Source organism: Emydura macquarii, unplaced genomic scaffold, assembly GCF_026122565.2.
Source record: "Emydura macquarii macquarii isolate MOO-44397 ecotype Brisbane River unplaced genomic scaffold, CSIRO-AGI_Emac_v2 contig_1045, whole genome shotgun sequence".
NCBI classification, from domain to species: domain Eukaryota; kingdom Metazoa; phylum Chordata; order Testudines; family Chelidae; genus Emydura; species Emydura macquarii.
In genome coordinates, this window is record NW_027131182.1 from 15,376,573 (window position 1) to 15,403,946 (window position 27,374).

The 27,374-nt window shown below is 42.8% G+C and overlaps 1 protein-coding gene across 6 annotated transcripts in view; it reads right to left on the reverse strand.

The window, feature by feature from the left end:
• The window catches only part of RICTOR (RPTOR independent companion of MTOR complex 2), a 175,263-nt gene that overhangs the window by 74,832 nt on the left and 73,057 nt on the right, over positions 1-27,374 (reverse strand). For all 6 annotated transcript variants that reach the window (XR_010919215.1, XM_067545554.1, XM_067545557.1 and 3 more), the window contains 4 exons: positions 13,871-13,997; positions 12,043-12,212; positions 10,853-10,920; positions 1,878-1,945 (listed from right to left, as the gene is read on the reverse strand). Coding sequence is in view for 5 of the 6 variants with exons in the window: in XM_067545554.1 (XP_067401655.1) it covers positions 1,878-1,945; positions 10,853-10,920; positions 12,043-12,212; positions 13,871-13,997 (433 nt within the window). In the remaining variant the exon portion in view is untranslated. The remainder of the gene's footprint in view (positions 1-1,877; positions 1,946-10,852; positions 10,921-12,042; positions 12,213-13,870; positions 13,998-27,374) is intronic.

Sequence of the window (27,374 nt, forward strand, 5' to 3'; positions counted from 1 at the left end):
TAGAGAGCTGGGCATACCCAGCCAGGACAGTAAGGCTCTCTTAATGGAGTGAGCGGAATAAAGTTAATCCTCTCATTACATAACTACTAACTAACCCATAACTACTACCCAATACTAAACTATAAACAAAAAGTTAGCTGAAGCATGCTCAAGGAGGACAAGCTAGGGCTCAGTCCCAGGCTGAGGCAGCTGAGACAAAACTGAGGGCAGTTCACCTGTTCAGCCCTATATAGCCACATGAGGATCTGTAGGATGCATAAGCAGGCCAAATGGATACTGCTACTGGCAAATCTCCAGTCAAGGGCTCGAGAGGCACATGCGCACCTGAAGTGGAGCACCCCCATGGACACTACTCAAAGAAGAAGAATTTACTATCCCAGGATATGGTTTTTGTCAGATTGGAAAATGGAAGCACCCTCAAATTATCACTGATTTATGATAACCTAACAGAGGAATTAGGAATGGAACATTTTAACAGGACTAGTCAATGGATTACATCTACAAAGACACTGACTACAAAAAAAACACATGTATGCTCTGTCTTAAATGCAGTCTCCAATGAACAAAAATTTGGGTTCATGATCTCTTTCAATTCTTTGATGTAGAAAAAAAAGTTGGAGGCTTATGTATTTGTTTTAAAAAGGTATTTTCCATTTGAGATTGGAAGAATATGGATGACTACAAAATTACTGAAATGGTGACATCACAAAAGCAAAGAGTGGAAGTTAAGTAAGTGAGAAGGGAAGGGTTTTTTTTTTTTTGACAAAATTTAAATATTAATTTGTTTACTTTTGTTAACACCTACTTGACTTCAGTGACTAACGTTCTGGATAGAAGAAAGGCTTTATCCAAACACCCTCATAACACAGCTCACAATAAGCATTTCTGAGCCCTCCCAAAGGACTTGCAACAAAACTAAGGAAGACTAAATTCTACATTCCTGATATTTATAAAGGTAAAAACACAAGTAGGAAAAAAGTTAGCTTTTTGTTTAAAAACATTTGAAGCCACCTTTATATATGAAAGCAGCGAAAAGAGCACAACCCCTTTTTAAAAATTCTTTAGAAGTACATCTGTAAAAAAAATACATGAACTATGAAAAAAAACAAAGGGACAGAAAAACGGACAATTAATTAAGAAAATGCCAAGGAAAGTGGCATATTCCAAACCCCCTGCTCCTTCAGCCTTCAGAAGGGCCTTTCAGGTTCATAAGCTTAGCTCCCAGTGCATGGGCGAGGGAGGCTGTATAAGAGGCAACAATAGAAATGACTTGTTAGATGTTTCTAACCAGTCATCTGCCTGCATTAAGAGTTTGCACCAGTGTAGCCTCACCAGTGACTGGCCACCGATTGCTGCAATTGGGGCAAATCCCCAATGTAGAGATCACCTAAGGTTTTTGATGGATTTGCCCCAATTGCAGCTATCAGTGGCCAGTCATTGGTGAGGCTACACTGGTGCAAACTCTTAATGCAGACAAACAGTGATGTTATTTGCACTGGTCAGTGATTAGGGCAAATCTCCAGTGTACATAAGACTTTAGGCTATGCTGATCATCATGCTCACCCACAGAATGTCAGGAAACACAACTAAGGTAAACAGATCTCTGATACGGAATTCCCAAACTGGCAACAAGAGTTACATCTTTTGGTCAGAAATATTCTTGGACAATCAGAGCATACCATATAGTGGAACCCCATCTGATTTGACACATCAAGACATATCAATATCATTGCAGGCAAGGTACTGATGAAGTCAAGACAAAGTGGAACAGATTCTGTACTTAAATAAGCAATTCTTTCACTCTTTAATCTCCCTTTTCTACACCCAAATTGGGAGGAGGCAGGGTAAGAGGAAAAATAAACAAACCAACCACTTACCTGCCCATGATCGAAATGCTGCTACTATTCCCATTTTGCTAGCTAGGAACCGTGCTTCTCTGTCCTCTCTGTTTTAAAAAGAACAAATACTATATATATATTCTACCATTACATTATTGCTAAGCCTACAGTGGTACTTGGTTTACAAGCCACTTCAAATAAGAGTACACCTATTGGAGGCTTATGGGGAATGGGACCCATGAAGTAAAAAAAATTCAGCTACCATGTTTATAATATAAAGATTATAGAATCAGAGTTTTAAATCCATAACTTTTTTTCTTGCAAAATTAATGAAGCCAATCTCCTACTGAGTTACCTTGTTAGCCATGGCATGCTTCTCTAATCTAAAAATTGAAAAGCCAATTATAGAAAAGATTTTTGAATTTTAAAGATAGTGGAGGGAATAAAAGATCAGGTTTAAAAAATGTTTAGAAAGTGAGTCCTACAGAGGTTTCAACATTATTTGTGAAATTCTTTACTATGGGCAACAATAAACCTTGATACTACTGTGATGAGCAACAATATAAAACCCCTAATATAAAACATTCTGGCTTTTTCCGTTGAAAATTGTATTTCTGTTGAAGATTTAAGTTCTGATTTTAAGCACTAACATCATAAACCTAAATAAAAAACCATAATAATTTTACAAAGAAGTCACATAATTTTATAAGCATTTGGATAACAGAATTTTTTTTTCAGTTGGCATAACATTTTCGGAAGAATGCATCTTGACATTTTTAACATTAAGCTAAGAGAAGTTATTGCAATAGTAATGGTATAGATGTTCCCCAATCAACTACATAAAGAGCTATTGGGATTTATAGATTCACAGAAAGATTCTCTCCCCACAAACCAATCTATGTACACACCTGTAGCAGCACAAATGATCATGAAACCATTTCGCTGGCTGGGACAGAATTCCCCAAGCACAAGGACGTAATATTGCCATAGCAGCGTTATGCACAATCTCTTGGGAGGCCCAACACAGAGGGCACACGGTGCAGCCTGAGCACATAGCACTGTGAAGATTCTGAGCAGCACTATCTAAAATTATGCTAGGGCCACTCCACTCCTTCAGAACCACCCAGAATCAGGAAGGTACAAAAGGTGTTTTAAAGTAACTAAGCTTCCCTCTATCTTAGACTGTTCCCCCTCTACCTTTCTGGCAGTATAACACACAATTGCACCCATAGGTTTTCAAGGCCAAAAGGGGGGAGCCATGATCATCTAGAGTCTGACCTGCATAAGGCATATCACATAATTTTATATGGTAATTCCTGAATCAAGCCTATAATTTCTGGCTGAGCTAGAGATCTACTAGAAAGCCATCCAATTTTGATTTAAAAAATTAAGTTATGGAGACTGTGACAACCTTGGTAAGATGGTACAATGAGTAATTAACTTTACTGGTAAAAATTTGCACTTTGTTTCTAATTTGAATTTGTCTAGCTTCAAAATCCAGCCACTGGACCTTAATTTGCCTGGATCTCAGTAATACTCTGTCCATGTGTTTATTTCTAGACCATGATGAAGTTGCCTCTTTTCTTCCCTGATAAACTAAATAGATTGAGCTTCTCTCTCATTGCAAGGCAGGTTTTCTATACCTCAAATGACTTTTAGCTCTTTTTTAACCCTTTCCAATTTTTCCAACACCTTTTTGAAATTGAACTGCAATTTGGATTCCAATAATAGCCTCACATATGCTGTATACAGAATTAATGGTAGTTCCATATTCCGACGTTTGTATATCCAAGATTCCATTAGCTTTCTTAGCCACATCATTGTACTGACACCCAATATTCAATTAGTTATTTATCATGAGATCTCAGTCCTTTCCAGAGTCACTGCTTTCTATGATAACATGAGCTCTATACTTTGTTGCTAAATATATGTCTCTGCAGTAGATGATATCAAAAGGCATGTTGTTTTAAAGAGCCCAGTTTACCAAGCAATCTGGATCATTCAGTATAAATGACCTGTTCTCATTATTTATCCAATCTGTATCACATGCACATTTTACCAGCAATGATTTTACATTTTCTTCCAACCCACTGGTAGAGGTACGGAATAGGAGTGAGCCAAGAACAGAGCTTTATGGAACCATGCCAGAAACACCCACATTTGATTATGATTCCTCATTAATAATTACTTTGAGATCCACAAATTAAACAGTTTTTATTCCCTTTAATGTTATATTGATTTTATAGATCACTGATTTTTAAACAGAATATAGTTCAGTACCAGTTCAAATGTCATAAATAAATAGTATATTGTCAGTTCTCATCAACCAAACTTGTAATCTCACCACAAAACATCAAGTCTGACAAGATCTATTTTCCATAAAACCATGTTGACTAGCATTAGTTATCCTTCAATCTCTTAATTCTTTACTGATTGCATCCTGTATCAGCCATTACATTATTCTGCTCTGGATCAATGTCAAGCTAACAGAATGATTATACCCAGGTTAACCATTTTTGAAATATGAGCACAATATTAGCTCCACCATCGCCCCCTCCAGTCCTGTGGAACTTCCTCAGAACAGCAAAAATTAAGATGTTTTTATACCATTGTGAAGAGCCTGGGTAACAAAATGGAAGAACTAGAGCTACTGGTACAGGAAGTGAAACCAGATATTCTAGGGATATGAGAAACATGGTGGAATAGTAGTCACGACTGATGTACAAGTATTGAAAGGTATGTGCTGTTTAGGAAAGATAGATATAAAGGCAAAGGTGGTGGAGTAGCATTGTATATCAATAATGAGAAAGACAAAAGAAATTAGAAGCGATGGAATTGATAAGACAGAATCTGTCTGGGTAAAAATCACATTGGGGAAGAAAACTACTAGAGCTTCGGGGATAGTGCTTGGGGTGTACTACAGACCACCAGAATCTGATTTTGACATGGATAGAGAACTCTAAGGCTTTTAATGAAGTAAATACTACTGGGAACTGTGTGATTATGGGACACTTTAATTTCCCAGATATATACTGAAGAACAAGTGCTAGTAGTATTAATAGGGCCCAGATTTTTCTGGATGTGATAGCTGACAGATTCCTTCACCAACCAGTTACTGAAACAACAAGAGGGGATGCCATTTTAGATTTAGTATTGGTAAGTAGTGAGGACCTCATAGAAGATCTGGTTGTAGGGATAACCTTGGTTCGATAGACCATGAGCCAATTCAGTTGAAACTACATGGAAGGTTAAACAAAAATAAATCTATGACTAGGGTCTTTGATTTCAAAAGGGCTAACTTTAAAAAATTAAGGGAATTAGTTGGGGAAGTGGAATGGACTGAAGAACTCATGGATCTAAAGGTGGAGGAGGTTTGGAATTACTTCAAATCAAAGTTGCAGGAACTATCTGAAGCCTGCATCCCAAGGAAAAGGAAAAAATTCATAGGTAAGAGTTGTACACCAAAAGCTGGATGAGTAAGCATTTCAGACAGGTGATTAAGAGAAAGCAGAAAGCCTACAAGGAGTGGAAGATGGGAGGTTCAGCAAGGAAAGCTACGTCTTGGAGGTCAGAATATGTAGAGATAAAATGAGAAAGACCAAAAGCCAAGTAGAGTTGGACCTTCCAAAGGGAATTAAAACCAACAGTAAAAGGTTCTATAGCCATATAAATAAAAAGAAAACAAAGAGAGAAGTGGAACCATGAAGGACTGAGGATGGGGTGGAGGTTAAGGATAATCTAGGCATGGCTGTATAGCTAAACAAATACTTTGCCTCCATTTTTAATTAGGCTAATGATGAGCTTGGGGATAGTGGTAGGGTGGCTAATGCGAATGAGGATATGAAGGTAGAAATTACCACATCTGAGGTAGAAGCCAAACTTAATGGGACTAAAACAGGGGGGCTGGATAATCTCCATCCAAGAATATTAAAGGAACTAGCACATGAAATTGCAAGCCCATTAGCAAGGATTTTTAATGAATCTGTAAACTCAGGGGTTGTACTGTATGACCAGAGAATTGCTTACAAAGTTTCTATTTTTAAGAAAGGGAAAAAAAGTGATCCGGGTAACCACAAGCCTGTTAGTTTGACCTCAGTAGTATGCAAGGTCTTGGGAAAAAAATTGAAAGAGAAAGTAATTAAGGACATCGAGGTTAAGGGTAATTGGGATAAGATACAATATGGCATTACATAAGGTAGATCATGCCAGACCAACCTGATCTCCTTTTATGAGAAGATAACAGATTTTTTAGACAAAGGGCATGCAGTGGATTTAATTTACTTAGATTTCAGTAAGGCATTTGATACGGTTCCATATGGGGAATTATTAGTTAAATTGGAAAAGATGGTGATTAAAATGAAAACTGAAAGGTGGATAAGGAACTGGTTAAAGGGGAGACTACAAAGGGTCATACTGAAAGATGAACTATCAGGCTGGAGGGAGGTTACTAGTGGAGTTCCTCAGGGATCAGTCTTGGGATCAATCTTATTTAACCTTTTTATTACTGACCTTGGCACAAAAAGTGGGAATGTGGTTATAAAGTCTGCGGATTACACGAAGTTGGGAGGTATTGCCAACACACAGAGAAGTATCGGAATATCATACAAGAAGATCTGGATGACCATGTAAACTGGAGTAATAGAAATAGGATGAAATTTAATAGTGAAAAGTGCAAGATCATGCATTTAGGGACTAAGAACAAGAATTTCTGCTATAAACTGGGGACGCATCAGTTTGAAGTGACAGAGGAGGAGAAAGACCTGGGTATATTGGTTGATCACAGGACAGCTATGAGCCGCAAATGTGATGTGGCCATGAAAAAAGCTAATGCGGTCCTCGGATGCATCAGACGATGTATTTCCAGTAGAAATAGGGAGGTGTTAGTACCATTATACAAGGCACTGGGAGACCTCATCTGGAATACTGTGTGCAGTTCTGGTCCCCCATGATTAAGAAAAATGAACTCAAACTGGAACAGGTGCAGAAAAGGACTACTAGGATGATCCGCGGAATGGAAAACCTGCCTTATGAGAGGAGACTCAAAGAGCTTGGCTTGTTTAGCCTAACCAAAAGAAAGTTGAGGGGAGATATGATTGCTCTCTATAAATACATCAGAGGAATAAATACGAGGGAGGGAGAGGAATTACTTAAGTTCCACGCCAATGTGGACACAAGAACTAATGGATATAAACTGGCCATCAAGAAGTTGAGACTTGAAATTAGATGCAGGTTTCTAACCATCAGAGGAGTGAAGTTCTGGAATAGCTTTCCAAGGGGAGCAGTGGGGGCAAAAAACCTAGCTGGCTTCAAAACTGAGCTTCATAAATTTATGGAGGGGATGGTATGATGGGATAGCCTAGTTTGGCAATTGACTGACCTTTGAACACTGGTGGTAGTTATGCCAATGGCCTGTGAATGGGGTGTTAGATAGGGTGGGTTCTGAGTTACTACAGAGAATTCTTTCCTGGGTGTCTGGCTGGTGAGTCTTGCCCACATACTCAGGGTTTAACTGATCACCATATTTGGGGTTGGGAAGGAATTTTCCTCCAGAGCAGATTGGCAGAGTTTTTTTGCCTTCCTCTGCAGCATAGGGCAAGGGTCACTTGCTGGTGGATTTTCTGTACCTTGAAGTCTTTAAACCATGATTTGAGGTTTTCAATAACTCAGTCATAGGTCAGGGGTCTATTACAGGAGTCTATTACAGGTGGGTGAAGTTCTGTGGCCTGCATTGTGCAAGAGGTCAGACTAAATGATCATATTGGTCCCTTCTAGCCTTAGAGTCTATGAGATTATATTTAACAACATTTTACTGTTCAATACAAAGTATTTCTCTATGACTAAGACATGAATTTATCATCCAACACCTTTCCAAATATAGTCAGAAATATTTATGGAACACTTTTGCCTTTTCAGTATCATAACTGACAACCCTACCATCTCCATCTTGAAATGGACCTATATATATTGCTAGGATTTCTTCTGTTTCTGAATTTTAACATTTTAAAAATTCACATTTTCTTTCACTCAACTGGTCACATATTATTCACTGATACTTTTAGTTTCCCTTTTCAATTATCTGCATTTCATAATTTCAAATTTATAGTAATTGCCGTTAACTTTTTTTCCATGTTATACACTTTTTTTTCCCCCACTACTTCCACTTCCCTTATTAGATAGGATGTTTTGTGATTTTTTTAAAACCCTAAATAGCTGCATTAACTGATTACCACATTGTACTGGTTTGATCATCTAGGAAACATTATTAAACAATTCCCAATTCAATTTTTTCCTTCAAATCAATTTTGCTGCATTTTTTCAGCTTTGGGAAATTGACATTTTAAAATGCCAAATAAACTTATATAATCGGAATGTATTCTTTTTGCACATAATGAATGTAATTGGATTGTGATTACTGGCACGTAGGCAACCCTAATTTTTAGTTGAGCAATCAATTGTTTTATGTCAAAAAATTTTCTAATACTAAATTACCTGAAGTCGGGTATAACACCATGTTAGAAAATTATAGATAATTTAGCAGGGGAAATCCTACCTATAAATTCCCTATCACACTTCTTGTCCGATATTGCTCCCTGTACAAGAATGGAGGCAGAAAACTCTGGAGAACTTTAGGATGGTATGGTCCTAGCCTCCGTATGCATACAAATCTACTGGTCTGTCTCCCTGCACCAGAGAGTGTTGTGCATGGAGAGGCCATAAACGCCAAAGATGGCTTACTACTGGCAATATGCAACCTCAAGTATATGTCCTCCAGGCTGAAATCCTATAGGATAATTAAGTTTTTCTCTGTCTATCTAATACAAACAGATACTTATGGAACTGCTTCTCTTGTTTTCTAATCTGATTTGATGGCCTATAATAGACCTCTACTAATGCCCCTCTCTGCTGCTTTACTGGTTAGAACACGCTCTATAAACATTCCAGGTCCTGAGCTGTCAATTAATTTACATCGAAGATGCCATAACCTGATTTAGAGTGCCTTTTCTGTCAACTTCATCCTTTCTAAATTGAGAGTGTATGCACAATTCCATTCCTGTGACTTCTGCCAGGTTTCAGTAATACAAGTTATATCCAGTTTCTTCATGTGAATGAGCACTTAATTTCTTTTGTTTATTTCCAAGGCTTCTAGCACTGTGTAAGCGTTTCGGGTTCCGTGGGAGGCCACAGTGGCTTCCTACAGGGGAATAGCTCGCGCTTGGCGAGAGATCAGTCTATGCACTTCGCCCTCAGGCCGGGCGAGCGAGCAAGGAGTCTATCGCTCCAACCCCTAGGCAGGGTGAGCAGGCGGATCGCTCAGGCCCTCAGGCAGGGCGAGCGAACAAGGAGTCTATCGCTCCAACCCCTAGGCAGGGTGAGCAGGCGGATCGCTCAGGCCCTCAGGCAGGGGGAACCAGGAGTCTATCGCTCCAACCCCTAGGCAGGGTGAGCAGGCGGATCGCTCAGGCCCTCAGGCAGGGCGAGCGAACAAGGAGTCTATCGCTCCAACCCCTAGGCAGGGTGAGCAGGCGGATCACTCAGGCCCTCAGGCAGGGCGAGCGAACCAGGAGTCTATCGCTCCAACCCCTAGGCAGGGTGAGCAGAGGAGGCAACAGCTTCAGGTGGGGTCAGGAGAGCAATTCTCCTGGGGTGGCTAGGAAAAAGGGGAGGGGGAGGGGGACGCAGGCCCACCCGTCTCCACTGCGTCCCAGCCCAGGGCCCTATCAGTGGCAGAAGTGGCTGCCACTGTGCCGGCGGGGCTCCCGCCGCAACATACCGGCTATACGGCAGCTTCAGCCACAGGCCGTGGCTGTCCCTGGGCTACTTCCTCCCCACTGACCCTAGTACCTGTTGCCTCTGTGTCCCAAGGATAGTCCACCTGGGGTAGCGTTGTTAGTCCTTCCTCGTCGACCGGGAGTAAAGGAAACTCCTCTTCAGGGGGCAGCTCCTCCAGGTCGTTGTAGGAGGGGAGCGGGTCGGCCTCGGGCAGCTCCTCCAAGTCCTGCCCCGCTGCAGGGAGGGGCTCGGCGGCCGGCAGTTCCTCCAAATCCGGCCCGGCCTCCGGGGGTGTCCGCCACTCGGGCTGCTCTGGGGTCTCGGCCCAGTTTGGTGGCCCCAGAGCACGGCCCCGGGCTCAGGGTCGGGGTAACTCGGCCCAGTCGTCCTGGCCGGGTTGCCTTGTCCAGCTCCTCGAGGGCCCTATCCAATCCCCGGGCCCAGGTGGGGCCGGGGTTCGTCGGCGGCGGCTAGGCTCCGGCCTAGGCCTCGGCTGGCGGGGCAGCACGTCTGCCTCTGCCGGCAGTCTGGGCCCTACTGAGCTCAGGAGCCAGGCTTTTGTATTTCCCCTTCCTGTTGGGGCTCCGCCCCAGGGCTGCCAATTGGCCTGGCCGGGTGGCCCTATCACAGCCCGGGTCCCTTGTTGCCGGGCAGACTCTGGGGCAGGGTGTGAGTTGGGCCAATCAGAGCTCTCGGGCCCTTCCCCAGGCTCTGGCTCCGTGGGAGGCCACAGTGGCTTCCTACACACTGGTATACAGGAAATTCATTTTATTCTCTTTTTATTTTACCCCTTCATTAAGTGTTATGTGCTTGAGCATTAGTATTATGTTCAGCCCCTTCCCTTTTGTTGTTAGTATAACACCTTCTTGACTAACATAACCAGTCTGTCACCCTGAAGGGTCCAAGGTTCCTTTGACACCAAAACTCTCTACTTCACATCACTTAGTTCAACAATAAGTTTTATAACTAAATTATCAAAGGCCTGAGTTAGAAATAGAAAGAGAACTATGTTTATAGTCCAATTAGTTTTTAGTGATTACATTCTAAGTAACTTAACAAGCAACAGTTTACACTTTTCATTTTACCTAGATTAGCATCATACAATTACTAAGTTACAGACCTTGGTTCCTTTAACTTTTGCAAACTATAGTATATTTAAATCTATTAGAATGGGAAAAAATGTTCAGTTATAATACCGCAACTTCACCTCAACCTGTGGCACAAGAATCAGTACTAGTACTTACTTCAGCTGTCCTTCTGCTGTGTCTGGATTGTGCCTGTAGTGAAAGTCTGTGTATGGAGCTAAAATTCGCTAAAGAAATAGAAACACACACATAAGTGTATTCTCTTGATAAATTAAAGACCTTTGTCCCTTCCCCATCCCGACTGCTCAAGTTTTCAATTTATGTCTGATTTATACATATTTATGCTTTTAAATTACCCATTTAAAGTTTTTAAAATTATGTCTTTCACTTAAAAATGGACACTTTTTATAGTGGAGTACAGAATAAAATTTGAAGTGAAAATTAAAATATTATGATTTAATTATCCATGTCACTAATTAGTAGTAAAATAAGCAAAACAAACTTTTACCACTCTCCACCATCAGGAAGGAAGAAATTATTAGCCTACATGGCACTGTTCCCCACTTGTTAGAGACAACTTTTAGTTGTTAGTGAGTGTTGCACTAAATTCTGCACTGTGTTCACGTCCTCACAAAAAGGACACATTAGTCAATGCAGAATAAAGCAGTTACATCCATGAACACAAAGTATCTGGCTAACTCATTTCAAAACTCAATGGTGCTCAGCTCTGTTTGCATTCATGAGAAAAAAAATTCTAATTTATCAATTATGCTTAAACAATAAATAGCTAGACATATTCCTTGTCCATAGAAACAAACCCGAAGACTCATGTATTAATGTGCCCTAGTAAATATTTTGAAGTGGTAAAAAGTTCCAGAGGAGTAGCCGAGTTAGTCTGTATACAACAAAAACAACAAGAGTCCTGTAGCACCTTAAAGACTAACAAATTACTGCGGGTATAAGCTTTCGTGGACTGCAACCCAAGAAGTAGGTCGCTATCTACAAAAGCTTATGCCCGCAGAAATTTGTTAGTCTTTAAGGTGCTACAGGACTCTTGTTTTTTTTGAAGTGGTAAAGTAAATCCAAAAATTTACTAATTTCCGTCATATGCAGAGCAAAACAGCTGTTTTCCTGGGACAACTGATTACAGGTTTAAGATAAGCTTATTCTCCAAGTGAAACCCTCATTTACTGTACAGTAAGTTACACCAGCTACTATGGTCCATTTCCATTTTTTTCTATTTTGAAATGGTACTACACGTTGCTTGAGGCATATTACCCACTCTTCGGGATTTCAAAATGAATACTGTAATTTAATAATATATTTAAGACTGGAAATGAAGTTACTACCTCTAATTCAACATCTGCTCGCACATATTGTCGGGTCTTCGGATGATTAAGGAGGTGCAAAACTGTAGTTATGAGAGCCTCATTTATTCGGCTTAATTGACAATCAATCACGTTTTTCAAGATGGTACTTAGTCCACCTCGAAGAGCTACCACCTCTGGATTCTGAAGTGCTAAATAGGAGAAAAAAATGTCAGTTTAATTCAAAACTAAAAGGAAAAATCTTTAAATGCCTCCAATATATAGTAACTGTCAGATTGGATCAGAACTTTGGTGCAGCTAGTCCAGTACCTTGTCCCCAACAGTGACCACCCCACAGATGCTTCAGAGTTAAGTTGCAAGAAACCCTACAATAAGCAGATGTTGGGTAATCAGTTGCCCATGAAGGTTTCATCCTAATCCCTAATAGTTAGAGACTGGTTTAAAGCCTGAAGCAAAAAGTTTTAGCTCCCTTCCAATACTCTTTTTGTTAGAATTATCTATTAAAACGCTGGATATTCGTGTTATCCATATAAACCTCCAAATGCTCTTTGAATCTTACTAACTATGGCTAATACCGGAATATGTAACGACATTATTTATAAACTTGCAGCATAGATCAAAAGTACAATCCATTGCATTTGAGATTAATTTATCAAAGATTTTTTTATAAACTGTTTTCTGCTGAATGCTATTGGGTGGGGGTGGTCATAAAAAGCTTTTAAAGGAGTCAAGTTATGTTGATGATGCCCCCATCAGCTGCTGACATAATGGAATAGTTCATCAACATAAATACTGACAAGTATCAGTCACCACACAGTGCTTCTTGACAAAAATGAATATGCTTGCTTCTGACCACATGCATAAGATTAAATGGACATTTCACTACAGGTATGTTGTTTTTGTAATAAAATGGATTTGCACTGCAGTATAAATATTTATACGTGGCAAATAATAGTTTTTACTTTTTTAAATCTAAAATTGAAATCTTGAAAGCAGCCACTACAGTTATTTCCCAACAATTGATGTTAGTACATGATGATCTCAATGAAACTGTTCTACACTAATTTTACAGACCATAGGGGATGCAATATAGGTCACATTGCCTAAATGATATCCGTGAAAACAGACTTACATTTTGTTGTCAGCTAATTTCTAATATTTACCACCAATTTTAAAACTTTTCAGACAAATAAAGTGTTATAGTTTACTATTTGATTGGAAAGCATATTAACATGAGTAATAATTGATTAGATTAACACATTAAAAAGCATGGCTGTCTTAAACATTTGCACTTTTCTCTGAAAATAATGCCACCTATTATTAAAAGTAACAGCCAACATTGCTATTACTGAAAAGTACTAGAGGAAAACATTTTGCAACTTCATTTGCACATTTGACAGTACATAGTAATTTTCAGTTTCCCCTCCCCACCAAGACAATTATTATTGCCAGTTTGTGCTGCTCTTTTAAACAGCAGCTCAGATTTTAAGGTGGGGGGGAACTTTTTTTTTTTTTTTTTTTTAAATAGCAAAGGTTAATTGTAAAACCTACAACAATTGACAAAGGGCTCAGGGCAAGTATATAATTATGTCAATTTCTTTGTTGTTTTTTAAATTGACTAGGTTTTAAGTTGACTGACTTTTTTGACACCTAAGAAAATTCACTATATTTGTAACATTTTCACAAAAAACCCACATTTTAATTATCTGCTTTCCAACTACCTACTATAATATATTCGATTACTTGGAAAAAAAGCGCTTTAGTAAAAACCTACAAAAGAAAGGATCCTTTAAAAATATGATGAGTTGATGCTTTGTATTGAATTTGTTAATTGTGTCAACATTCTCACCTAGTTCACAGATAATGGCAATACAAGCTCGAACCATTCTGTCTCTCTCCTGAAGGCCATCATTTCCAACTGCTATCAAGGAATTAGTAATAGAGCTAGGGAACAAGGAAGCATTCACAGTGATCATCTGCCAAAAGAACAAAAAACAAAGAATGAGTGATTTCTTCCTCCATAATATGTCTCTATTACGGTGTCTTTAAAAAGTTTCCATGCAGCTTGCAGGGATTTCACTTTTGGCACGGTACTGTACTATTTGTAACTCGGGAAGGGGCTAAAGGTCCCTCCCCCTTAAGGGGAGGAGTCACTGGACCCAGGACCCACTAAGTGTGTGGGACAACTAATGAAAAAAGGAGCAGGCATAGGGGTCACAGGTTTAAACAAAGGGAACCAGAATGGAACACTGAGCAGAGAACCTCGGACAGCGCCCACCCCACACGCACACCCAGAATCCTGTATATAATGTGATATAGCTAAACATATAGCCCTTTATATTATCTGCTTATATCACAAATCCTTGAAACTACAGCCTTCTGCTCTTGAGCTTCTTGGCTGACTATTTTGCTTTTCTGTCTTCTTCCTCCCTATTTGTGTTTCAGCATCTGCACAACAGGCATTTAAAGGATGGACGGGGAAATTGCCCAAGATGGTAAAGCAACAAGGGACAGAGCGATTACCAGCCTACTCAGATCTTCTACTGGAGCCTCTGTTAAATTTTACTGACAGAGAGAGAGAGGTAAAGACTGCAGTACTTCCTTCTTCCAGGTTTAGGAGCTCTTCGTGACAGCCACTTTCTATAGCTACTCAGCTGCTGATCTGCAGAAATGGGACTCCTATCTTGCAGAGCTACCAAGGCTCACAGGTGGGGAGATTGTACTGCAGAATGGAGTAGAAAGAGCAACCAGCAGCAGAAGGGACTACACTATTCATGGCATTAGGTGGAGGTGACTGCCATGTGAAACTCCTAAATCCTGCTTTAATGAAGCTGTTCTCCAAAACATTGCAATTCAACTCTGATATGTAATCTGTGGGGCTTTGTCACAAACTTTAGGTCTGATACACTGCATAAGTACACAGGGCCCATGTACAATACTACACAGCCTGTAGGGATAATTAATTAATGTTAGCTTAAATTTGTCTAAGAAAATATCATCTGTTTTATTGTTTGTGGCAAGTACAGAAAAGGCCCCAATCAGCAACAAAAAGAAGGTCATGAGCATAAGTAATATTGCTTACAGTGTGGAAAAGATGTATGGTTCAAAAGTAACTGACAACATGAAAAGTTGCAGTAATAAGACAAAGGAAAAATGTCTTAAAATAAACAAGCATAAACCTTCCCACTATTTCTTCAGGTAAGCAAAAGGGCTGGGGGGAAGGGGTAAAGAGGGAAAGGAGGGAAGATAGTCCTTGGAGAAAGGAAAGTAGCAAGGATGGAATTGCTTCAAACTGAATTTTTGCACAAGCTAGCAAGTTAGCTGAGGTGTACAAAGAAAGCTATAAAGGTTCTTTGTCAGACCCCACCTAATCAGGCTGGGGCAAGCCTAAATGAGATGGTAATCCCCACATGTGGCCAGTTTGTAAGTGTACTGATCACATGCTTATGAATACTTTGTTACTGTATTAGATGTAGTGGCTGCTTATTTTTAGGCTGATAGACATATCTACAGCAAATTGTATAAATCCCATTTGGGCCTTTGGATTTAATAAAGCAATTTATGGTTGAATTAATGTTGTGGTAATACTTTTCATAAATAATTATTCCAACATTCTGGCAACCACAAAGGGACTTCCCCTAAAATGAATTCCAGTTGCTCTAAACCCCCAGAGTGAAGGGGTTGTGACCTGTTCTCTGGAACCATTATAATTTTTCTCCTAAAGAGAAAATCAGTAGCAAAAGGGAAATGGAGGGTACTTTGGATACCTATGTGGAAAGCTTCTTGGCAAAGAACAGCAGAGGTCCATTGAATGCCACTGAAATTTTAAAGAATAAGACCACGGGTGATCATGAAGATAAATTTTAATACTGCCTTCTTAAACAATCCCAAGGTAAAAAAAGCACAGGCTAAGGCAGCTGTGTTACAGGGATTGTACTTGGTAGCTAAGTCTTTGCAGACAAAGTGCACCACTTCAAAGAATGAGTGCAAAAAAGCACAAAAATAAGCTCAAAGCTGCTGAGACAAATCAGCTGATGAATATGTCACTGAGAGATAAATAAGTGATTTAAGGAAAGAGTGAGGAGTTAAAAATAGCTTTTGCAGAAATTAATGCTGCAGATTTTGGAGGGAATTAAACAGTTGAGGGTTGCAGAAGTGTTAATGCGGATGTTAAAGTGTTAAAAGATTGGTTTAATAATGAAACCAAGTTATGGCAGTACAACTCAGTCAAATCTTGCAAAGGGATGGTTAGGTGGTGAGACTACACCACCACGCTTTTGCCCCAGAAGCCTTTACAGCCGTGCTGAAAGAAAATGGGCCTGTAAATAATTAATTGTAAATGACTGCTACAGGCAGACACACATCATCATTTGACTATGGGATGATTCTGGCCTTGTCTACACTAGAAAGTGTTGCCAACGCAAATTATAAAGATGATCAAAAAGCACTATATTTACAATGCTTGTGACTGTCCACATAGCACTCACTGTGTCGCCGAAGGGCATCCACAGTTGGTGCTCTAGCATCAACAGTGAGAGCAGTGCACCATGTGCAGCTCTCTCATTGTGCAACTTGCCACCTTGTGCCACTAGGAGTTGTTGGACAGCAGAGAGGATCGAAGTGCATCATGGGTGCAGACTCAATGTCCCATGATGCAGTGATTTCCGTCCCATAATTCCATGGGTTTCCAACTGTGTTTTGCGGCATTTTTCAAGGTCCCAAGTTTCCTGTGCACCTGCCATCTCTATCTGAAAGGATGGATCCTGAACTGCTCTCCACTGTTAGTGTCCTGAACACATCACAGCTGGCTGTGCAGTATATCACGAGCTCCCATTTGGAACAGGAATCCGAGGCACTTGACCTGTGGTATGTCATGCAAACAAAATGCAGGACTACTGTTTGCATTCACAGAGTATCTGCACATAGTGCACCGTCACTTTGGGACGCGTGAAACAAGCACTGAATGGTGGAATCACATCGTTATGCAGGTCTGGACGACAAGCAGTGGCTGCAGAACTTTCGAATGCATAAAGCCACCTTCATGGAACTCTGTGCAGAGCTCGCTTTGCACTGCGGCACAAGGATACCAGAATGAGAGCTACCCTCTTGGTGGAGAAGCGTGTGGCGATCGCCGTGTGGAAGCTGGCAACTGCAGACTGCTACTGGTCGGTTGCTAATCAGTTTGGAGTTAGGAAGTCCACTGTTGGCACTGTGTTATTGTAAGTGTTCAGGGACATTAATTGTATTCTGCTATGAAGGACTGAATGTCTTGGAAATGTGCCTAAAATAGTGGATGGCTTCACAGTGATGGAATTCCCTAACTGTGGTGGGGCAATAGATGGCACACATATCCCAATTTTGGCCACAGATCATCTTGTGATGAAGTACATCAATAGAAAGGGATACTTTTCTCTGGTACTGCTTGTGGATTACTATGGGTTTTTACTGGCATCAAGGCGGGTTGGTCAGGGAAGGTGCATCATGCATGCATCTTCAGAAACACTAGCCTGCACAGACAGCTGGAAGCAGGGACTCTCTTTCCAGACCAAAAGATTCCAACGGGGATACTGAAATGCCCATGTGATTCTGGGAGACCCACACTATGCCTTACTGCTACGGCTCACAAAGCCTTATAAGGGCAACCTGGATAGCTGCAAGGAGTGCTTCAGTAACCAGTTGAGCAGGTGCTGAATGACCATTGAATGTGCATTTGACAGATTAAAAGCTCGCTGGCCTTTATGGCAGATTAGACCTAAATGAGGAAAATATTCTGATGGTTATAGACTCCTGCTGTGTACTCCATAATATTTGTGAAGCTAAGGGTGAAACGTTTCCCCCAGGGTGGTGTGCAGAGGTGGATCACCTTGTATCTGAACATGTACAACCAGATGTCAGGGCTATTAGAGGGGCATAACAGGGGGTCATTTGAATCAGGGAGATTCGAATCATTTTGACAATGAGCAACAATAAGATGTCTTTGTAAACGCTGTGTTATGCTATGATTGCTATCCAGCTTGCACTGTGTATCAATGTGAGTTGCAACCACCACGTGGCAAGAGACAAAAAAAGACAGCTTAATCTTCACTCAGTATGCCTTTATTAAATGACAATTATTCACAACACACAAAAAGCTGGGCTGGAGAGGAGAAAGCAGTGAGAGGCAGTGAGAGCAATGACAGCTGGATGTAAGTTCAGCTATCGTTCAGAAAAGCTGTGTGAAGAGGTGACGCGTGAATCAGGTACAGGCCAGGAGTTTTATAGGAATGTGTGGGTGAAGTTTGGAGAGAGCATGGAAAGCAGTTCTGCATTGGCTGCAGGGAGGGACAAACATGCAAGAATTCAGTCTGCAGCGTTATCTGCTCCTCCTATCATGCGCTTGTGACCCGATATCACTCGCTTCTGGTTTTGCCTCCTCTCCTGCCTAACAATTTTTTGATTTTCGGACACAGTATGTCTCAGTGCCTTTTTTTCCCCCGCCTCAGAGGACGGGAAAAGTTCTTGAAACATCTCCATTTTGCTTCTTCATGGTATTTTCTTATCAGGTGCAGGTGTTCGACAGGTATGGAGGGGTTTCCCCTCAAGGGCACATCTGTAGAAGCACAATGAACAGAAGCATTATTGAATGCAACAGCAGCATTGATGCATTATTCTAAAATACTTATTTCTCATTGTCCTCTGGCAAGCGCACAGCTCGACAATCAACCAGGGCATGGCGAGTAGTGGCTGAGGAGAAGGGGCACTTAAGCTGGGGTATTGAATCAGGTAGATAAGGTCAAAATTTCAAATTGTGCCATCATTTTCCACAGGAAGGAGCCATAGAATCTGACATCTCACTCCTGAGAGCAAGCAGAGATGCTAGGGTGCATCTCCTTCATGCGAGCAGCTTCAAACTGGGTCCCTATGCTGCTCACCTGTGTGCCGTTCTGGTTCCTGAACAAGTGGTGTGGGAAAGTTTCCTACAACAGGGGAAGAAACAAAGCAGCTCTGCCTAGGAATCTCCGGAAGAAGATTGTCGAGTACCTCCAGAAAAGTTTCCTAGAGATCTCTCTGGAGAATTCCCATGAAATCTCAGTGTGCATTAACACACTTTTTCGCCACTGCCTACCTGAAAAGGGGAATGGGAAGCACATGCAAATACAGCTACTCCTGTGCATTTCTATTCCTTCAACCAACTGTAAAATGTATCAAAGCAAAGAACAGCTATATCTTACGTAACCGAGCAGCATCGGCTCAAAAAAAGTCACTCACCCAAGCTCCCTTATCCTGCACACCCGAGCTGGAGGCCTAGGACTGGCTCGAACCCTCCAAGGTCAAGAAGAAGTCCTGGCTCTCCATGTCATCAATGACACGGACCTCTGTTCGGCATCCTCCTTCAACGCGACCTCCTCGTTCACGACTTCATCAGGGTTGAGCGTGGTGTCCGCTGTTTCCAGGCACACGGAGGTATGAACGGGTCTCTTGGAGGTGGGGGAAGGTCACAGCCAAGAATGGCTTCCAGGTCCTTATAGAAGCGGCAGGTCTTTGGCTCTGCACCAGAGCGACCGTTTGACTCCCTTGCCTTTTGGTGCCCCAGCCACAGTTTCTTGATTTTCACATGGCACTGCAGCGTGTACCATTCATAGCCCTTCTCTGCCATTAAATGAGCAATTTGACCATATGTATTGAAGTTCCTTTGGCTGGAGTGGAGTTGGGACTGCACAGCCTCCTCTCCCCAAATGCTGATCAGATCCAGTAGTTCCAGTGTGCTCCAACCAGGAGAGCATTTGGTGTGTGGGGCTGCCACGGTCAGCTGGGAAAATGAGATGCGAGCTCTCCATCCACTAAGCAGGTAGTGGAATTTCAAAAATTCCTGGGACTTTATTAAAGGGGGAGGGGCGGATGGCTGCAGGGCAGCAGAGTTCAAACTCATAGCCAGAGCGGTCAGGATGGGCATTGTGAAAATTTATCCAAAGCGTAATTATAAAAATAACATTTCAGCTTAGAAATGTGAGCAACTTAAATGTGTTCTCTGCTCAGAACTTGCAAATTTGCAAAGGTAAAACCATTTTAGGAAAGAAGGCAGTTCAGAAGCTCAGGGGGCAAGGGTAAGCTGAGCAATTTTAAAGTATTTATTTGATCTCGCATAATAAACTGTTTACAGCACAGCAAGGGACCTCCGAATTTTAAAAAACACCCATTTAAAAGGAAATGTAAAATGTATGTGTGAAATAAACTGGCTTTCAAAAAAAAAAATCCACTAAACGTCTATCCAAATCTTTCATTAAAAGTTGCAAAGCAGAAAGACATATTTTGCGAAACCCAGGGATCTAGTGTTATTTGGTTTTGTTATTTAGCATTTAACCCTCTGGATACCTCAATGCTTTCATAAAGTTAAATATCTTTTTAAATAAGGACTAGAGGATGTGGTTGGTACTGTGGCAGGGCTGGCCAGAACTAGGAGAGTAGAGAGAGATCCTTTTTCAGTAATAAAACAGCTAACAGCTGCAGGAGAAAAATGAAAAATTAAAGAAAGCGCATCTCTGAAGATACGACAAAGGAAAGGTGTACAGGAGAAGCAATATTAGGAACACTGAGCCTTACGGTGGCTCTCGGTAATCAGTCATTTTGATAAGGGTACATGGAAACTCTATAAACACAAAATAAACAGTTACACTTCATGTGAAAATTGATATGGCTAATAAAATGTTATAACAAATAAAAAGTGGAAGTTAAACTACAAAAGTTATGATGAACTGTGGAGTAAAGTAAATGTTATTAGGGAGTGAAAATCTATATGATGCTATTTTGTAAGTGGAAAAGAATAACTATTCAATCTAAGTAATTGTTTAATAGATTGAAATGCCACAGCTGGAAATAAAAAAATGGTTATTAACCTTTCATAACTGTTGTTGTTCAAGATGCGTTGCTGAAGGTTCATTCCAACGTAGGTGTGCGCACGCCACATGCACCACTGCTGGACTTTTTCTCCCCTAGATACTATTGGGTCAGCTCCCTGAGGTCACATCCTCATGGCATTGGTATATAAGGTCCCTGCCGACCCCCTACCTGCTCAGTTCCTTTTTGCCAGTAACTCCAACGGAGGGGTAAGTGGGAGGTCTTGGAATGGACATGAGCATCACATCTCAAAGAACAGTTACAAAAAGTTAGTAACAATTTCTTCTTTGCATGCTTGTTCATGTCATTACAATGTACGTGACTCCCAAGCAGGTGTGTAGGAGGAGAGATCAGAGTTCATTAGCATGCAGACAGCAGTAATTCTCTGCCAAATGCGGCATTGTCTCTGACCTGTCAAGTGACGGCACAGTGCGATGCAAAGGTATGAAATGAGGACCAACTTGTAGCCCTGCAGATGTCCTGGATTGAGACCTGTGCCAGGAATGCTGCTTAAAATGCTTGCACCCTAGTGGAATGTGATGTTAAGGCAGGGGCATGTACTTTAGCCAGGTTGTAGCTTACACAGTACAGGATGTGATCCAAGATGAAATTCTTTGCGACGAGACTGGAAGGCCTTTCATCCTGTCTGCTATTGACACAAAAAGTTGAATGCTCTTCCTAAATGGTTTTGTCTTTTCGATGTAGAAGGCGAGGGCACTCCTGACATCCACAGAGTGAATGTTGGCTGTTGGCATGTTGTTTTTGGTAAGACCGGAAGAAATCCTGGTTTGTGTGGAATTATGAGACCACTTTTGGAAGGAAAGCTCGGTGAGTACTCAGCTGGACCTTGTCCTTGAAGAAAACCATATATAGGGGATCTGAAGTGAGAGCCTGATCTTCAAGACCCTTTTGGCCGAAGTGATAGCTACCAGGAAGTCCGCCTTCCAGGACAAGTAGAGAAGACAGCACATTACTAGGGGCTCAAATGGGGGCTACATGAGCCTTGATAGAACTAAATTGAGATCCCAGGTCGGAAATGGTTGACGCATTTGAGGGTACAGCCTGCCCAGGTCCTTGAGAAAACAGCTGGCAATTGAGCTGGTGAAGACAGGTCAGCCTTTAACCTATGAATGAAATGTTGAGATCACAACTAGGTGGATTCTGATCGATGACACCGATAGCCCTTGCTGTTTCAAGTGTGATATGCAGTCCAGGATGAATAGTACAGAAGACTGGAACATCTTTCTGCATACACCAGATCAAAAACCCCTTCCACTTCACCAGGTAAGTCACTCTAGTAGTTGGTTTTCTACTCCCTAGAAGGACCTCTCTAGCAGGTCCAGAGCATGTTAACTCAACGGAGTTCAGCCATGGAGCTTCTAGGCTCAATGCAGACTCAAGGTTCGGGTGATGTAGGCAACCATGGTCCGGGACCAGGGATAGGCTGATTGGGATCTTCAACGAAAAATCCAGAAGGGTGGTGAACCAATGTTGACAAGGCCAAGACATGGAAGCTCCTTCCTTCCTAACCATCAGCAGAACCATATGTATGAGTGGAGGGGGCAAGAACACAGAAAAGATAGCCCTTCCATGGGAGAAGGAATGCATCTGCAACTGTACCCGGGCAGTGGTTCAGGAAGGAGCAGAACTGCAGACGCTTCCTGTTGTAATTTGTTGCAAACAAGTCTGTATGGGGAACTCCCCATCATTGGAAGATGTTCTTCATGATGTCTGGGCAAACAGATCACTTGCTGCTGGAGAAGGATCTGCTGAGATGACCTGTTAGCTTGTTTTGTGACCCCAGGAGTTGGAAGCCTCGAGATGAATTGAGTGGCTACTACAGAGTTCCCACAAGTGAAGGACTTCCTGGCACAGGGGATGGAAGAATCAACACGCACTTGCCTTCCAGGTAGTTCTGGAAAGTTTGGCAAGGAAGCCACACCACTCTGAGCTCTCTGAAGTTGTGTAGCAAGAGCTCCCCTAGGACCAAAGACCCTGGGGTCCTGAGGCTCCCCAGATGAACCCCCTACCCCAGCACCAGTGCATCCATAACCAGATTCAGTAAAGGTTGTGGTCTCAAGAATGGGACCCCTGCAGAAACTGACCTTGAGTCCAGCCACCAAAGAAGGGTGTCTGTGTACTGACCAGGCAGGGACTCCTCAGACATGATGGTCACACTTCCTCAGTCAGTAACTGACGCTAGCCAGGACTGGAGAGGTCTGAGCCTCAATCTCTCGTTGCATGACGTATGTGCATATGACCAGATAGCCTAGGAGTTTCAGGCAATATCTTGCCATGGTGGGAGGACATCTTCTGAGACCTTCTATGAGGGTGCCCGTGGGCCCAGAACTGGGTCTCTGGCCTGGACAGAGTTGAGGACTGTCCCATGAACTGTATTCTCTGAACAGATGAGATTTGACTTCTGCACATTTATTAGCAGGCCTAACTTCTTGAAGGTTGTCTGTATCAAGCTTAAATCCGACTCCACCTGTGCCTTGGGTGGGCCTTTGATCCAGCCAATCATTGAGATAAGGATAAACCTGGACATGTTTCCTCAGAAAAGCCTCAACGACTGCCATGCACTTGGTGAACGCACAAAGAGCTGCTGACAGGCCAAAGGGGAGGACAGTAAACTGGTAGTGAACCTAGTTCACTATGAATCAGAGGAATTTTATGCAACTCTGAAGGATTGAGATGTGAAAGTACACATCCTTCAAGTTGAGGGCAGCGTACCAGTCCCCTAGATCCAGAGAAGGGATGATGGAGGCTAAGGAGACCATGCAGGACTTCAGCTTCTTCATGAATCTGTTGAGGTTTCGCAGGTTTGAGACTACACTTGGCTTCGGGATTAGGAAATAACAGGAGTAGAGCCCCTTGCCCTTTAGCTCCACAGAAACCTCCTCTACCATTCCCACTTTTAGGAGCGTTTGCACTCGTGGATTAGACGTTGCTCATGAGAAGGATCCCTGAAGAGGCACAGGAAAGGAAGGTGGGAAGGAGGTCCAAAAAAACATAAGGGGATTGGATCCAGAAACTGTTCTTTTGTACCATCCTCAGCTGCACCCTCAAAACGTCTGCTTCAGCCCAGATGATTGTCTTGTGGGCCCGGGCCCATAGGTCGACAAGAGAGGAGGCCTTCTTTTATATCTCCTTCCACGTCTCCTGGTATAGTCTTGTCTTGGCTGGGACTGGTAAAAGCGGGACAAGGGTTGAGGTAAAATGCTTCCTCTGAGGAGCTGGGGTATGACGGCCTAGAGGTGCCTCTGAAATCTTTAGGGTGCCCCTGGAATCTTTCAGGCTGTGGAGCTTAGAATCAGTTTGTTCCGAAAAGAGGGACATGCCCTTGAAGGGGAGGTCCTGAATGACTTGCTGCACCTCGTAAGGGAGGCTGGAGGCCTGCAGCCATGAGCTCCTCCTCATTGCCATGGCCAAAGCCATGGTACGCACCACCGAGTCTGCAACATCCAGTGCTTCTTGCAAAGACACTTTTGCTACTGCCATACCTTCCTCAACTAGAGCCAAAAATTTAGCCCTAGACTGGGACAGTTCAGTTAATTTTATTAGAGCCCCCCAAAAGTTAAAGTCATAGCGACTGAGAAGGACCTGCTAATTGGAAATTTGAAGCTAGATCCCCTGGTGGAATACATCTTCCTACTAAAGAGATCCAGCTTCTTGGCATCCTTCGTTTTAGATGTGGGGCCCCTTGCTGCCCCTGCCTCTCCCGCTTGTTTGCTATGCAAACAACTAACGATCCTGAGGGAGGGTGAGTATATAGGTACTCGAAACGTTTTCAGGGTACAAAGTACTTTCTTTCCACCCTCTTTGCCATAGGGTGCAAGGAGGCTGGCGTCTGTCATAAGACCTTAACTGGCTCTAATCTGGTGCTGTTTAATGGTACAGCCACACAAGACAGGCCCAAAGGGGCCAAGATGTCCACCAGGTCATGGGAGGTGTCTGACACTTCCTCCACCTGGATCCCCAGGTTTTAGGCCACTCTCCTTAATCGTTCTTGGTGAGCTCTGCTGTCGTCCTGTAAAGGCACGATGCAGGTCCCTGCAACTGCCTCGTTGCGGGAAGAGGAGGAGGATATTACGACTGGCACAGATGCCTGTTCCTATCCCTCTGCACCTAAGGAGTCTCACAGTGCCAGTTCCTCCAGCTTGGTGCTGGGTTCAATACTGTGACCACGCTTCTGATAAGGGAGGAGGTGGGGGAGCTCTGCTCTCTGAAGCCACTGAGAGCGATCTCTGCTAGTGAGACTCTTGGGCCTGATGAAAAGTCTAGGGGGACCAAAATGGCCATTGCACTGGCACCTGCTACTGCGCAAGCCAGGGCATGGGTAGAAAATTTTGGTGCCCTTGAATACTGGAGGTTGGATCATTGCCGCCTCCTCTGCAATATGCATGACCCCAGCTCCAACTCCAAATGTGATGACTCACTCCCAGGTGACCATGGGGAGCAGTACTGGGCAGTGCCGGAGAGCCATGCTGGGAGGGGGTGATCAGCAAGATGTCATTGTTGCTGGTTTCCCCCTCGACTGCACCTGGTGCTTCGGTGCCCTAGTCGCTCTCATGTCTGGCACCCATCCTTGTCTGGTGGGGACGGTGGCACCGGGAGGGATAGCAGCTCTCTAGATGCTTCAAACACCTCCAGCATGAAAGGCAGCGCCAGCTTTGTGCCTCTATGGCTCTCCTTGGAAGAGAGTCCAAGGGTACCAGATGCAATGGAACCCTTTCTAGGGTTGAAATCAACGGTACCATGCTGGGTGCCATTAAGCTTGAGTAGTTTGGCAAGGGTCTCACGCTGCTGGAGTCCTTATGTTCGCCTACCCTTGGTGTAGGGGAAAATCCCTTATTTGTCTTTTGCTGCTTTTTCCATGGCACCAGAAATTGGGATCAGTGACAGACGATCCCAGTGAGTTGAGCTCCTCTGCACCAGAGAGCCCAGATGGCGCTGAGAGTTCCTGGACATGGAGGAGTCCTTCCTTGGTGCTGGAGTCTCCCTAAGGGAAGCCGGTGCGCTCTGCACTGAGGCAGAGGTTCTTGGTGATCTTGGTCAGCCTGGCTCGGCTCCGAGTGAGGGCAAAGAGCCGCTTCCATAAGGAGAAACTTAAGTCTCTGGTCCCTTTCCTTTTTAGTGTGGGAACAAAACCCATTGCAGATCCTACAGCGATCTCATAGATGGGATTACTCCAGCCACTTGAGGCAAGCCAAGTGGGGGTCATTGACTGGCAAAGGCTTATGGCAAGCTCCACACAGCTTAAACCCCAGATACTGAGGCATACCCTGGGCCACAGGAAGGGGGGAAAATGACCCCAGTAAGCAGGATCCTATCCTAAAACTACCTTACTAAAAACTAAACTATGCAACACTAACAACTATATTAACTATTTACAGGTTACAATGAGAAAAGTCCACTGGGGAGAGTACTTGCAAGCGCAAGAACCACCAGACGTTCCAGTGAGCATCATGGGTGGTAAGAAGGAATTGAGCCCGCGGAGGGTCGGCAGGAACCTATATACCAGTGCCATGAGGGTGAGACTCCAGGGGGCACCAGAGCCAACCCGACAGATACCACTAAGAGAAAAACCTTCCAGTGGCAGTGCATGTGGGGTGCACACACCTATACTGGAATTGACATGAGCAAGCACTCGAAGAACAAATCCTACTAATGGTTTAGGATTAAAACTATTAAGAAAATGTGCAATACGTAGATGATATTCTGATGCATACTGCTGACAGGGAAAACCATTTAAAAGTATTGGAACCCTGTTTGCAGGAGATTTCCTTCCTGGAACTAACCCTACAACCTGGCCAGCAAGCTCCAGGAAAACCAAAGTTTGAAGCAATTTTAGAGCCACTCTTCCCTACTTCAGAATCAGTGCTGCCATCCCACTGGGCATGACAGGCTTTTGCCAGGATTTCTTATCTGACTATGCAGCAATTGCTGAGCCTACCAGGTCCTGCAGAAAAAAGTAGACACCTCCCCCCACAACATACCCAAGCAGTGCATACATTAAGAGAGGCTTTAACACAAGCTTCAGTTCTTAACACCCCAGACTATATAAAACCTTTTGGATTGTTTGTAGCAAACAGGGACACAGTCATTTCAGCTATGTTAATTCATGACTATCATGACAGAATACTGAATGGAGCTGAAAAGTAGTATACCACATGTGAAAAAAACACTTATTGACTTTTTGGTGGGCTCTGACACATTTTAGATATCTTAAGGAGTTGGGGCCACAAAACTGTACACTGCTCATATTCCCTTAAAGTATTTTGACACTGTACCATCTTTGATTTTATCAGACTAGTCTTAGATTGACACGGTGGTCCTGGCTGCTGGAAAAGCATCAAACTGAAGTCTGTCCTCTTAAAGAACCCTCATCTTTGTCTGCAGGGCTGTTAATTGTGGTACTCCATGCAAGTGCCCTGAAAAAGGGGCTCCCTAACCATTTTCTCCCATGTACAGTACAT